This window comes from Sycon ciliatum, chromosome 13, assembly GCF_964019385.1.
Source record: "Sycon ciliatum chromosome 13, ocSycCili1.1, whole genome shotgun sequence".
Lineage (NCBI taxonomy): Eukaryota > Metazoa > Porifera > Calcarea > Leucosolenida > Sycettidae > Sycon > Sycon ciliatum.
The window spans coordinates 15238764-15253843 of NC_088655.1; the positions used below are offsets into that span (position 1 = coordinate 15238764).

Here is a 15080-nt window from a genome sequence, read left to right on the forward strand (position 1 = left end):
ATAGTATGTGTTGGAAATGCCCGGGTTGTTGCTGTTGTTTCACCTAACCAAGAACCTGCATAACCACTTTAGCTGTGTATCTTGGTCCGTGCCCCATTCCCCGGTCTACTGGGCTCTGCTATGTGCGGTGATGGATGAATGTCCGTGTGCATGGAGAAAGCTCATGGCGTGGTTCTTTGGCGTGTTTCCTAAACTTGCAGCTATGCAGAGATTCTCATGCACGAACCATACGGGAGCCCCATTGGTCTGCCCTACTTTGGCAATCTGCGCGGAGCCAAGGCCACAGATACCTACATCATCAACGGAAAGGACGAGAATCCAGAGGTATGCCGGGGCAGTGTTTTGGCGAGTAGGCGGCTGATTGTTTCCATTAAGGCAGATCACAGGATGACTGTAACCTGCTCTTTTGAACTAGACAAAGCTACACTCCTGCTTTCAACCCCTTCTCGTGACTTCACCATTTTCCATAAGAGTTTGTGGTGCAACATACAAAGGCATAACCGGCCATACCGAACAATGAACAAGACATGCTCATGAGCGTGACTTCTAGATTGGACTACTCACACATATAAGTACATACTTTAGCCATATCAACACAAGCCTGCAAGACTGAGCATCCACACCATGCACATAGACACGTATAGAAATGTCCTAATCCAATCATAGTCTGAGGTTCCATGGATCTGCTCTCATAGACCACCAATAGGCTCAGTTGTGGTTGGCTAATGTTGTTCCTTTGTTGCTATTTCTTCAGCTGTTTTTTTTTGTGCATTTGAAAATCTCAATGAAATCATCCGCATACCCTCTATAATGAAGACTTGCAAATGATGACATAATGATGACATAATGATGGCATAATGATGACATAATCTTCAGACCTACAGTGATCATTACGCTGCACACTTTCAACCTCACGAATACCGTAAACTCGCGAATACCGACAACTCGCGAATACCGACAACTCGCGAATACCGACAACTCGCGAATACCGACAGCTCGCGAATACCGACAGCTCGCGAATACCGACAGCTCGCGAATACCGACAGCTCGCGAATACCGACAGCTCACGAATACCGACAGCTCGCGAATACCGACAGCTCGCGAATACCGACAGCTCGCGAATACCGACAGCTCGCGAATACCGACAGCTCGCGAATACCGACAGCTCGCGAATACCGACAGCTCGCGAATACCGACAGCTCGCGAATACCGACAGCTCGCGAATACCGACAGCTCGCGAATACCGACAGCTCGCGAAGAACGACAGCTCGCGAAGAACGACAGCTCGCGAATACCGACAGCTCGCGGACAGCTCGCGAATACCGACAGCTCGCGAATACCGACAGCTCGCGAATACCGACAGCTCGCGAAGAACGACAGCTCGTGGAGAACGACAGCTCGCGGAGAACGACAGCTCGCGAAGAACGACAGCTCGCGAAGAACGACAGCTCGCGAAGAACGACAGCTCGCGAAGAACGACAGCTCGCGAAGAACGACAGCTCGCGAAGAACGACAGCTCGCGAAGAACGACAGCTCGCGAAGAACGACAGCTCGCGAAGAACGACAGCTCGCGAAGAACGACAGCTCGCGAAGAACGACAGCTCGCGAAGAACGACAGCTCGCGAAGAACGACAGCTCGCGAATACCGACAGCTCGCGAATACCGACAGCTCGCGAATACCGACAGCTCGCGAATACCGACAGCTCGCGAAGAACGACAGCTCGCGAAGAACGACAGCTCGCGAAGAACGACAGCTCGCGAAGAACGACAACTCGCGAAGAACGACAACTCGCGAAGACGACAACTCGCGAGGGACGACAACTCGCGAGGAACGACAACTCGCGAAGAACGACACTTTTCTCGTGCATGATCGCTGGGTATTACTCTCAAGGTTGACTGTGCATTGTGCTCCATTGTGATCAGTTGTGATCAATCAAAGGTATGTGTATGTGTGTGTGTGTGCGTGCGTGCGTGCGTGTGTGTGCATCCTGCAGGTGTATGAGCCATCGTTCACCTACCATGGCTTCCGCTATGTGCAGATCACTGGATGGCCTGGCCTAGTCAATGTAAGCACACCCCCCCCCCCCCCCCCCCCTCTCCTCCTGCCCGATTGTGTTATGAGTGATGTGAGCGGCTTCTGAGTGTGCTCAGTTCACTTCTATCTTGGCCCATTCATCTGATGCTGATAGGAGATTGTAGTTCACTTACAAGGCATAGAACATGCCAGGACACACATGCATGTGTGTGATGGTTGCTTCCTGAGTCATAGCACCATCTCCACACCGGCTTGACAACCCTATTTAGCTCAGCCTAGGTCAGGAGTGTTTGCCGTCTTCAGAAATCACAAACGTCCAGGTTTACGGCTTTGTGACAATACATTCAAACTTCTTGTTAAGACTTTGTGTGTGCTCATCCGCCCCGGATAGCTGGCACTGCCAATGTATATTGGCCTTCAACCATGCTGTCTACGGGTTCTGTTCAAGAGAAGATTTTCACCTGTGCGTGATATAGTCTACTGGTCTCGATCATGGTGTATTTACTGTATTCCTTGTTTCGATTTTGTCATGACAGGAGGACGACATCACAATGAATCACTTCTTCACCTCGTTGAAACGTTCCGGCACATTCAACACATCTAGCAAGACCATGAATGCCATACAGGTGAGCATTCCGTGTGCAGTGTGTATGTGCATGTGTGTGTAGGGGGGGGGGGGGGGGGGGGGGGGGGATGACTGCACCCATTGTGTAAGAAAGTACCACTCCCTACTAAATACACAGTGTGTTGGGGAAGTACCCTTCATCAGTTGGGCTTGGAAGTGCGCGAGCTCGACCATTGCATTGCGAGCAACCAACTTTCATATTATTATTGCCGGTGTTGCCACCGCTACTATGTTCCACGAGAGGTATTTTATTGACCAACACCGTTTGAAATGCAGGTGGGTCCAGGGAAATGTTTTTTTTGTGAATGCTCACCGCAGTGTCTGTGTGTGGGTTTTGTGTTTGTGTGCATTATGTTTGTCTGTGTGTGTGTGTGTGTGTGTGTGTGTGTGTGTGTGTGTGTGTGTGTGTGTGTGTGTGTGTGTGTGTGTGTCTGTGTCTGTGTCTGTGTCTGTATGTGTGTGTGTGTCTGTGTATGTGTGTGTGTGTGTGTGTGTGTGTGTGTGTGTGTGTGTGTGTGTGTGTGTGTGTGTGTGTGTGCGTGTGTGTGTCTGTGTCTGTGTTTCTGCGTGCATATGTTGTTCCTGTGTGATGTGATGGCGGCTGCTTCATTGAACTGTGTCAGCGTAATGTTTGGAGCGGCCAGGAGTCTAATGCTATGAGTGTATTGACCGACTGTGATCAGCGTGATGAGAGACTCGGATGGTACGTTGAATGTGTGCACATATATGCACACCTACACACATTGCAAAATCACAAATGTACATCCGAACATGCATGAACACATATATTCTCTCTCTCTCTCTTTCTGTCTCTCTTCTCTCTCTCTCTCTCTCTCTCTCTCTCTCTCTCTCTCTCTCTCTCTCTCTCTCTCTCTCTCTCTCTCTCTCTCTCTCTCTCTCTCTCTCTCTCTCTCTCTCTCTCTCTCTCTCTCTCTCTCTCTCTCTCTCTCTCTCTCTCTCTCTCTCTCTCTCTCTCTCTCTCTCTCTCTCTCGTGCAAACCCACGCGCACACACACACACACACACACACACACACACACACACACACACACGCGCGCGCGCGCGCGCAGCTTACGGGAAAGCAGGCAGAACACTGTTTATGGGATTCATAAGCATACAGGTGCAAAGGTCAAACACATCAAGAAACACCAAAGAACACAGGTTCGCCGTTATTCTCAGCATCTGGCTACGGAAGCCATAACCATCACATGAGTCCCACATCCTTTGTACGTACTGTGATAAGACCTATACCCTCGCTCAGTGCGGCTAATAAGCCCATTGCGTAATGACGTAATTTGTACCATACGCACCCCACACAGCCACCTGGGCATGGTTGTCTGGGGTGTTGAACAGTGCATTGCTGATCGCAGTGTACTCGCATGAATTACTCATACCTTCCATATTTGACAATGCGCAATGGGCTTATCTCCGGTGCACGGGTGTATGGATACATATGAATATGCACCTTTCGTCTCCTCACTGCAGTCATAGGTATTTGCAGTCTTACGGTGACCCAGGTGATGCATTAATAAATAGATGTTGTTCTTGAGGTTATGCGAATGATATCAAGGTGGTGAACTAGTAGAACAGCTAATGGGTGCTAAGCATACAGGGTGAGTCAGCTGAACCGCTAATGGGCGATGTGTATACAGCGTTAGTCGCTAATGCAGTGCTGTGCCACGACTTTGCCCAAGCATCTGAACTTATGATGTAATCGTACAACCTCTATAATAAGTATCTCCAATACTAAGTACACATTCCTGTAGCTCAAGGAGGCACATCTTATCAGACATGCACTGTATGTAATGACATGTGCATGACTCTTGTTGTCTTTGTCCTTGCCTTCGCTAGGATGGGTGATGCTGGCCTGTCATCGGATTCCTACTCGCTAAACTTTGACATGTCTGCATTCTTCCCCAACATGCTGAGGAACATTGAGATTGAGCAGGTAAGAGTATTGTCCCGTGGTTGTTCCTGTGTGAGCACCTTAGTTCCTTGGGACCAGAGCCTCTCCAGGATGTAAGTCGTACTCATCCCCTCTGGGCCTCTGTCTCGCCCATCTCGGGGGCAAAATGCTACATTCTACGCTATATTATTGTATGAAAAGGAATGTTCGGGCGGGGGAGGGCTTCTACGCTGGAGGAAAGATTTAGCTCTTTTTCGTGGACAAAAGTACAGCTTTGACCCGATACTATAGCTCTGATAATGCATGCCTCTTGGCTTATGTGTATCCCTGGTACCATATTTTTGGAATTTATCAACTTTCTTTTGGCACACGCTGCAGACGAATCCCACTTGTAAGGACATTGCTTCCCTATATGAAATTCAAATCCATTATTTTACCTGTCTTAGTGCAATCTTAATCAAAATGAAGCTCTCGTGCCCAATTCCCAGATATCAATTGTTTTCAGCTTGCTCCCTTTAAAGCTCCGAAGTGCAACTCACCAGCATGTGCTCTATGTTGTATGTACATGTGTAGACTGAGGATGGAGCTATTCCGGACATTGTGCCGTGGGTGCGGGGAGGGGGTAGACCGGGCGACCCCTCGTGGAGGTAGGCACATTGACAATCATATCATTCTGTTCTTTGGTTTTGTCTTTTTTTGCTGCAACGCTGTGCTTCGTGGTGGTGTGAGTGTGTGTGTGTGTGCGTGCGTGCGTGTGTGCGTGTGTGTGTGTGTGCGTGTGTGTGTGTGCGTGTGTGTGTCTGTATGTGTGTCGCTGTCGGTGTGCCTGTGTGCATGTGTCCGTGTGTGTATGTGTTGTACTGGGCTCGCTGGTATATTTCAAACATTGCACCATGACTCGAAGGGAGATGATGGGAGTATACCGGATGTTGTACCGTTTGTGCGGTATGGCGGTAGACCAGCTGATCCGTCTTGGAGGTAATTTCCACACGGCCCTCATTTATTTGCATACATACATGTACCGTAAAGTACCGTTGATCCGCCTCCTCTCTAATTCCCGCCCCCTGTCGATTTTCTACTTGTGAAGCGACTTTGGCGTATACAACGAAAATACGCTGTTGAACCGACACATGCACTGCTGTACACAATACTTGCCAATCCAGGATGAAAATGTGCACAATCCAGCACATCGAGTCTGATCATCTACGTTGTTGTACATCGTACTGCACTTGACAGCCTTGATCTATTTCCCGTCCCCTGCCGAAAACCCAACTGGAAAGCGACATGGCGTGGGGGCCGGATCAACGGTACTTTACGGTACATGCTTTTCTAATGTTTATGTGTATGCACATGCAGGTGTTGTGTCATTAACGTTTGAGCACATTCTGCTTGTATTCTGAGGGCCAGTGTTCATGGCTCTTTGCCTGCCTGCCGGCCTGCCTGCCTGCCTGCCTGCCTGCCTGCCTGCACATGCATGCCTGCCTGCCTGCCTGCCTGCCTGCCTGCCTGCCTGCACATGCATGCCTGCCTGCCTGCCTGCCTGCCTGCCTGCCTGCCTGCCTGCCTGCCTGCCTGCCTGCCTGCCTGCCTGCCTGCCTGCCTGCCTGCCTGCCTGCCTGCCTGCCTGCCTGCCTGCCTGCCTGCCTGCCTGCCTGCCTGCCTGCCTGCCTGCCTGCCTGCCTGACTGCCTGCCTGCCTGCCTGCCTGCCTGCCTGCCTGCCTGCCTGCCTGCCTGCCTGCCTGCCTGCCTGCCTGCCTGCCTGCCTGCCTGCCTGCCTGCCTGCATGTCTGCCTGCCTGCCTGCCTGCCTGCCTGCCTGCCTGCCTGCCTCAGTGCCTGCCTGCCTCAGTGCCTGCCTGCCTGCCTGTCTGCCTGCATGTCTGCCTACCTGCAATCATGCCTACATCTATGTATATTTCTTTATGAGCATGTTTATCTGCTGTACAAGTGCATCCTGCAAGGCCTGACTCCACTTTATGCCGCCGTTTTAACGCATGCCCGAATTTGCATTTCATTTGCCTTTGTGCTACAGTGCCGCATATCCCCAGATTGCATGGTGCATGATGCATTACTATGGTGACACAACCGTGGCAACCAAGCACGCCAGTGGCTTGATGAAGTACGTGCAAGAGATGATGGGAAGGGTAAGTGAAGCCATTTGTCATTCAACTGGGGTAGTGTCTATATCTGATGACATCATCAAAATGTTGTTTGTATTGAATCTTTACTGTGGTCGTGGCTTATACTCCGGAAAATGTGGTACTTGAAAGCACTTACTGTTGTGATCATGATGTGCTCATGCACAGAATGGATGTGATTCTGTTAGAGTGGTCATTGCTATTGGATTTTCTTCATTGAGATTCAAGGTGCTGATTTCTCAGTTTGCGGGCTTTACGAATTGACATTCGCTTCTATTGCAACCGGTGTGTGTGCCTGCAGTCACCTGAGGACTTCACGAAGTACCCTGGTTCCTACGGGGATTGGTGTCCACCACCTCCCAACAAGAGGGTAAGAAATACACATGTACATGTCTAGTATCTATACAGTAGAATCTCCCTGGGGGTGGGGGTTAATACCCTACCGGCAACTTGTGAATAGCAACACTTGCCTCGTGCTCGATCGAGGGTTGCTATTAATAAGGTTGACTGTATGAAGAATGCCACTCCACAGAGGACACCGTCTACAAAGGGCACCTCTCTACAAAAGGCAGCTCTCTACAAAGGGCACCTCCACCGAGGACACCTCTCTACAAAGGGCACCTCCTATTAGGACACGTCTCTAAAACGTACACCTTTCCAGCAATGAATTGTGCAATACATATTGGTTTGTGTTGGGAGGAAGTCCGTCTGCTGCATCTCTGTTCTTTGCATAACTTGCACACTATCCAATGGATAGGCAACGCAGTACCCATTGCTACTTGTGCCATTCTTCAGTTCCCGTCAGTTCTGTATCTTGCTCTCCTCCTGTGCAATAGGTAGCTACAGCCGTGCCGTCGGCATTCAGCTTCACCAACAACCTCCGACAGGTAAGAGTCACGTGGGCATTTCTCTATCCACTCTCCGTCTCACTGCCCTTACTGTCTAACCTGTCTTACATGCGTTGTAGCCGGTCTTTCTGCTTTTGCTCTATTTCCACTGGGCCTCGGTTGGTAGTGGTGGGCGGGTAAATGGTAGGGGAGCGTGCAATGGCCAATGGGCCCGTTGAAACAAGGTCGGCAAGAACTGGAGACTACAATTGTGGACACAAAACCATGGTTGATGCACTCCAAGTGGATTTGTGTAGTCAGTTGAAGAAAGACAGGTTGGCACGGGCTGCACTAGCATGTTGCACTGAAAAGTGCAGAAACATATCGTACAAAACACAGCTACACAGATTATGGTGACTTGTGAACGCATTTGTGCCCGTGTTGCTGGTCCTTGCATGTCTTTTAGATCGCTGAGATTGCGAAGGCCAATGCAACGGCTGTAGCATTCCTCACCAACACGTCCAATGAGTATGTTCAGAGATTCGAGAAGGCATTCCTCTCCACAGGTGAGTAAAGGAGTGTGTGTGTCTCCATCTGTCTTACTAACTAACTTACTAGACTGTGTTTTATTCCCGTAGCTATGCAGAAGACGTTACTTCAGTAACGTCTGGCGCTAGCCAGGGTCCACACAGCTTTAATTTGGTGTTTGTGTGTTTGTGTGTTTGTGTGTTTGTGTCACCCCTGGAGCTACCGTATCTGTCCCGTATCTGTCCCGTATCTGTGATTTGGTGTTTGTTTGTGTGTGTTTGTGTCACGCCTAGAGCTACCGTATCTGTCCCGTATCTGTGACTACAAAGGTTCTACAGGATTGTACATAACAGCTGGCCACAAACAGCTGGCCACAATATTCGTCGTATTATGTTTACGACTCCCTGATGTAGAGGGAGATTTGCAAAGAAAATTAACCCTTTAGGGCCCACAATTATTTCAAGAAATGCACTGCATACGCGAGCCCGGGTACTTATCTGGTCGTAACTTTGGTGTCCTTTGGCCGATTTTGGTGATCTTGGGCTTTCTGGAAAGCTCTTGGCCAGAGGAACACAGCGATAGCCAGCAATACATCACTCGATCCACAGAACCAGCGCCGCAGCGCGATACGGCGCTCCAAAGCCAGCATTGAGAGCGCCCAACTCAAATTCTCTGCCATTTCAACAAATTACATCGCAGATCGCTCAAATTTTTTTCTGGAGAGATGAGAAACATGCCTTTGCGATGACGTAAACTATCTGTAGCTGCGTGGGCCGCGAGTCAGGGGAAACCCCTAAAAACGAGTTCAAAATGCACGCGCTCGAGTTGACTCTGCTGAGCGAATTTAGTTCGAGTCTCGTATCTCCGCTCTCCGAACTCGGATCGCTTTCGGGTTTTTTCAAACCGATAGCTGAGACAATTCTAATGTCGATAGCCCTTTCGATTGTCCGATTTGGTCAAGGGACGGCCGAGTTACGCCAGGTTGCGCTTTGAAAAGTATGCACTGTACACTGGTACGGATATATCCGTACTATGGGCCTCAAAGGGTTAATAGTAGGGGTGAAACAATTATACCGAATACTCGAGTACTCGCTCGGTTTTTTCAGAAATAATCGTACTCGGAATAAATCAGAGTACTCGTTCATACGTGGTACATGCATTTACCACAGAAATCTGCAGTTTCAGAGCAGCAATCGGCAGATATTGATGTGCAGACTGTGTGGTGAACATTTGTTCAAGAGTAGAGAGAGCCCAAATGACCCAGCAACCAATATACCAGAGAAAAATGACTGCCATTCGGTTCAATCAGGGGTGTATCATGTGATTTTAAGGCCCTCGGTGTGCAATTTTTAGGAGATGAAGAATACTCGAATACTCGAATATTCGCTCGGAGAAAATCAGAGTACTCGAACTCGGGATCTCAATGCCAACTTTCACCCCTAGTTAATAGGGAGACGAGGAGGAAATAAAATTAGAATGGACGCTAGTTGCGGAATAGGTGATAGGATGCGTCAGCAAAAACATACTTTGGAAGAGAGATCCTTTGGAAGAGAGATCCCGTCGTCTCCAAAATAAGCGTCAACGGGCGATTCAGCGCCGGTCACAGGAAATGTCGGAAGAGAGATCCTGTCGACTCCAGAACACCCGTGATCGGCAGAGTCAGCGCCGGTCCCAGGAAACGTCAGGACAGACGCAGAATCGACTCCAAAATAAGCGTGAACGGGCGATTCACCGCCGGTCACAGGAAACGTCGGAAGAGAGATCCCGTCGAGTCCAGAACGCCCGTGATCGGCAGAGTCAGCGCCAGTCACAGGAAACGTCAGGACAGACATCTTGTCAACTCCAAAATAAGCGTGAACGGGCGATTCAGCGCCGGTCACAGGAAAAGTTGGAAGAGAGATTCCGTCGAGGCCAGAACGCCTGTGATCGGCAGAGTCAGCGCCGGTCACAGGAAACGTCAGGACAGACATCAGGACATTTTTTGCCTACCTCATTGTACATGTTACTAGAATTGATGGAAATGTTTTTTCCGTTGATTGGCTACATCGTTGTATTGCAAAAACGTTTCAATCAGTATGAATATGAGCTAGGCAAAAGTATTGCGGATTGTTATTTTTCTCTCACTTCATCCGCTTTCGGTTTGCTCCTTCTTTTCCTTTTTATCTCCTTATAATCGGATTTTCTGGCCTTTTTACATTAAAAGCATAGCGTAGGGCCCTGAGCTTCCAAGCTCTCTCGTTTTGTAAGGCCATCATTTTTTATATCTATGTTTCGCGTCGTCCGCACGCATACGTTTTGATTTTTTCCGGAAAAAAATAAAATAATCGAACATGCACAGTGAGTGTACGATCGTGCGAGTCATCAGTGTGGACTGGTTGCATACGGCGAAGCTGGGATTCAGAATTGGCCTCGAGGCCAGGGGCAGGGTTGGTAGATCGTTTGTTCTGCATCTGCGAGCAGAATTCTTTGAGCTTACACCAGACCGCATCGATCGCCTCAAGCTGAGAGGATGCGTCGTTTCGGAGCTCTTTGCACCGCTGCTGAAGGCTGAGTACAATAATCCAGCGAAGCATGGGCACCAACGGTTGCCTCCTCTGTCCAAAGTGATATTTCCTCTTGCTGATAACCCAGATTTTGTGCTTCGATGTACGATTTTTCTTTCGAATGTACACCATGCAAAAGCTATTGACAATAGTCAATAGACTATGTAGTATGTACAGTGCTATACACCTCTGATGATCCTTTTTTTATTATTTTGCAACTTTTTATTTCTTTCCACCTCTCGCATACGATTCTGGAAGTTGACCTGACGCGAAACATAGAAATAAAAAATGATGGCCTAATGTAAAAATAAAAATTCACGGTCCGCGTCAGACTCGGCTAGAGGCCGAGTTTTCCATATCCGTAGGAACACCACCGCCCTTCAAGGATCAAGTCGCAGATGCAGCTCCTTTTAAAGCGGTAGGAGGTGAGTAGATCAGCTCACCAGCAAGTGGTCAAAGACCAAAACTAAAGTAAAGTTTGCACATCTGCGCTTCCACCGCCTATGCAATTGTGTTGAGAAACAGGAACGGCAGCCATACCCAAGGCTTTCGCACTTTGTGTATGATATGGAGGTTATGAACATGGCCTCCTTGGCAGTAAACACACGTCGGTGTGGTGTTGTATAGTGTTGTGTGGTATGGTGTGGTGTGGTGTGGCGTGGTGTGGTATGGTGTTATGTGGTGTTGTGTTTGGTGGTGTTGTGTTTGGTGGTGTTGTGTTTGGTGGTGTTGTGTTTGGTGGTGTTGTGTTTGGCGTGGTGTGGTGTGGTGTGGTGTGGTGTGGTGTTGTGTTTGGCGTGGTGTGGTGCGGTGTGGTGCGGTGTGGCGTGGTGTGGTATGGTGATATTTGGTGTTATTTGGTGTTATTTGGTGTTGTGTGGTGTTGTGTGGTGTTGTGTGGTGTTGTGTGGTGTTATGTGGTGTTCTGTGGTGTTCTGTATACAGGTGGTCACTATCTGAATGACATGCAGGTATCGTACGCTCTGGGAATGGCGTTGGACAAACAGTTCACCTCATCACCACAAGCAGCTAAGTACGTTGCAACGACTAGATTATATCAAGTACATGTGAAGAGCTGACATGCAAAATCCGCTAAATCCATTTAATCACCGTTTCGGATAATGGCTAAAATAGGACGTATTTTATGTGCGGTTTGTATCTAAGTCCAAATTTGCCCTCCAGTTTTGAAATGGTTCTAGTCAGATTTTGGATAAGAAATTTTGCCTAGTGGTGCGTGCCCCTACAACTTTTGATCACACTTAGCTGAAAATCAGATTTTCTCAAATTTGACGCTTATCAGGTTTTGCATCTCAGCTCTTCATGTAGTGACTTGTGTTGAAATAGGTCTGCAGCGGGCTACACCTAATAATCTGGCTGGGGGGAGGGATAGGGGTGGTAGGGGGGGGGGGGGGGGTAGGAGTGGTGGTGGGGGTAGGGGTGGTGGTGGGGGGTAGGAGTGGTGGTGAAGGGGGGGTAAGAGTGGTGGTGGGAAGGAGTGGTGGGGGGGGGGGGTAGGAGTGGTGGTGAAGGGGGGGGGGTAGGAGTGGTGGTGGGGGTAAGAGTGGTGGGGGGTAGGAGTGGTGGTGAAGGGGGGGGGGGGGGTAGGAGTGGTGGTGGGGGGTAGGAGTGTTTGGAGGTAGGGGTGGCTGGGGGGAGGAGCTGGGGGGGGGAGGAGCTAGAGGGGGTGGGAGGAGGGGTGGAGGAGTAACCCTAGCCCCAAAATTGTGCAACTGAGCAAGTAGCAACTCTGCCATGCTAGTGACTGCTGCATCGAGTGGCAAGGGCTTCTTCCACGTAGGCCCGAAGGCACATGTATGTGCATGGCTGCATAACTGTTACTAGTAGTCTGTGCATCATACCTCTGCATTCATGACGCCTGGAACACTACATGCAAGTCCGGATGCCACTCTGTTAAACACTACGTGATCACCCGTAAAATTCCGGCTCGGTACAATTTCGTTCAGAGCGTGGAGCCAAGCCTCGCGAGGAGCGGGACTCTTGGGAACTCAATGGAACACAACGCCATTGGCAGCGGCGACCTTTGCCTCGCCCTTCCCGTTGTTCTTGCAGCAGGGGATACTGCATACATTCGTCATGATTACTGCCACTCGTTGGCTACACATTCTCTGGGTTACGTTCACAATTGCCTCGGTCCAAGCATATAATGAGTATCATCGCCACGGAGAGCCGACCCAACGGCACTGCCCTCGCTGTCCACGCCCCACAGCAGCGGACGGTGACTGTAGTCAGTTTGAAACCAGTGATTTTACTATCAAACAAATCACTTTTACGGGCAGAAAAACTATTCCGATAGGAGCACACAAGTAATTGAAGAGAGAAAGCAATCCGAGAAGACTACATGTACTGGTATGTGAAACTTCAAGGAAACGAATAGATTGTTTAAAAGGTCTTTGAGCCATTGTTAGATTGTCCAGATTGACGCAGGGACGCTGTTACTGGGTCTCAGCCGGCAGCCTGTCGACACAGCACCAAAAATGACGAGCGGACGCGACATTGGTACAAGGACCGGCAGCCGCGAAAGCAGGTTATTGCCCAACGTACAAGGCAGTGTTGACAGGCTGCTGGCTGAGATATTCGTGCCCGGGGCTTCTGGACACGGCAGCAGGACGCCTATACGAACCCAGGGCCCTGTACGGTGCCAAGGTCACTGAAGTCGAGAGAGGCTCTTTCACCCCTCTTGTGTTCGCCACGATTCGAATGGGATGGCGCAGCCGGAGTGCTCATGATTCTTGGTGACCCTTGCGGGGCAGGTTAACAAATGGTCAATCGTGAAGGCATGACCACAGACACAAGTGGACGGTATTCCAGGGAGCTGCAGGCCATACCGTATAACAAGTGCGTCACGGAAGTCACTGGCATTTAAAACAATGCCGTGTGCCAGACGAGGCTCCACTGTAAGCCACGAAGACACACCGGCAGAGCCGGCAACGTCGGTCAAGAGCTGCTGTGTTGTGGATAGCTGATCATGCAGACTGGCCAAAGATGCTTTGTCAGCCCGATGCCGCTTGACTGCAGCAGCTCGCCATTAGCCTCCCGCTTCCCGGAGCGCCTCTGCCGTCTCCCGTATGCCAGACGAAACACCGCCATCAGCCCTGCCATCAGCGGCCGAGCCCGCACGACCAGCCTCAGGCACGTCCAGGAACCTGTATAGCCTCCGTACGGGCCGAATCGCCTGAACTGTACCCTTGTACATTATTGCGGCGGTGTCCGCCAACATCGGAATGGCTATGCTGCCACACTTCGAAGGTGCTGATAGCAATCTGCGCAAGGCGCTCCCGGAGGCAATGGGTTGCCCCAACAGCGGAGGCAGAAGGTGATCATTCACTGCACCGTCGAGAGGTGCCATGGTATCGCCGGAGCAGAGCAAAGCACGCATAATGTATCGCCACTTAGGGACAAGCCCCCTCACTGCGGCTGTGTACGCTGCATGTGGTTGGGTTTCCGCAAAATCACCGCACCGGCGGACCTGACGTGAAAAGCGACCGACCTCTGCAGCCAGGTGTTGGCTGCAGTACTCCGGCGTTCCGATCGGTGCAGTGATTTATTATCAATAATACTAGTGCTGTACGCTTCACCTCTGATCCTATTTCCACTGACCAGAAATGGGCAGAATGGTACGGAAACTGGGTATAGTACCTCACACTTAACAAAGCCTAAAAGACATGTTATAACAACTGGCTGCACGCTTGCTCCTCCGAAAGACAGCGTATTTCGTCCAGAATTTTCTTGATACACTTCTCTCTGTACTACCTGCGAAGACGAAGTGAAGGCTGAAGGCGGAAGTGAAGGTCGGCTAACTCGCTCCAATGGCCTCGACACGATGACAGTCGAGTCTTGGCCTCCGAACACAGGGGAAACCTCCGCGGACTTCACTTGCACGTGCAGCAGCATTGCGTGCACGCAAGCTGACCTCCTTGGCAGTCCTGCGTTGCATTGTTCAGCTGGCGCTCGAGTACAGTACGAGTGTTAACGGATTTTGAAACGAATTTTTAAAATTCGTTAAATCGTTAGAATTAAATGCTCGTTAACATTACTGGTCCTACAGTACTTGTAAAGCCACCTTTATTATGATGTTTAGAGGGTTGCTTTAGTGTTTGGTCCCATGTCAGGTGCATTGGCGATGACTCGATTCACTTCACAGTGGGCGTAGAAGTTGTGGCAATTCTTACTCGCTTGGCTTTAATCGGTGGAAAACACTGTACATGCGACAAGCATCGGTGTGACTGTTACACTCCAAGGCATGTGCCACAAGCATAGCTATACCTAGGAGAACGCTCCGCATCCCACTGACATATTCATTACTATGCTGTTGAATACTTCTGACCAGCTTCGTCAAGGCCATCCACGCAGCCAAGGAACATCTCACAACCGGAATCATTGGTAGCAAGGTACGCTTGATTGTAATATTCTTGCTGCTGGGTATCGTCTGATGCTATTCCGGTGCAATGACGTCGATG

General features: G+C 49.9%; 1 protein-coding gene across 3 annotated transcripts in view; it reads left to right on the forward strand.

Moving 5' to 3' along the window:
• LOC135830036 (alpha-L-rhamnosidase-like) overlaps positions 1 to 15080 on the forward strand; it is a 60124-nt gene that overhangs the window by 27239 nt on the left and 17805 nt on the right. For 2 of the 3 annotated variants that reach the window (XM_065342422.1, XM_065342420.1), the window contains exons 15-26: positions 201 to 324; positions 1995 to 2066; positions 2572 to 2661; positions 3284 to 3363; positions 4512 to 4608; positions 5471 to 5544; positions 6599 to 6710; positions 7006 to 7074; positions 7541 to 7591; positions 7998 to 8097; positions 11548 to 11635; positions 14951 to 15011. In XM_065342422.1, coding sequence (XP_065198494.1) covers positions 201 to 324; positions 1995 to 2066; positions 2572 to 2661; positions 3284 to 3363; positions 4512 to 4608; positions 5471 to 5544; positions 6599 to 6710; positions 7006 to 7074; positions 7541 to 7591; positions 7998 to 8097; positions 11548 to 11635; positions 14951 to 15011 — 1018 coding nt within the window. Of the gene's footprint in view, positions 1 to 200; positions 325 to 1994; positions 2067 to 2571; positions 2662 to 3283; positions 3364 to 4511; positions 4609 to 5139; positions 5214 to 5470; positions 5545 to 6598; positions 6711 to 7005; positions 7075 to 7540; positions 7592 to 7997; positions 8098 to 11547; positions 11636 to 14950; positions 15012 to 15080 lie in introns of all 3 variants that reach the window. The other variant, XM_065342421.1, reaches the window with a different exon arrangement.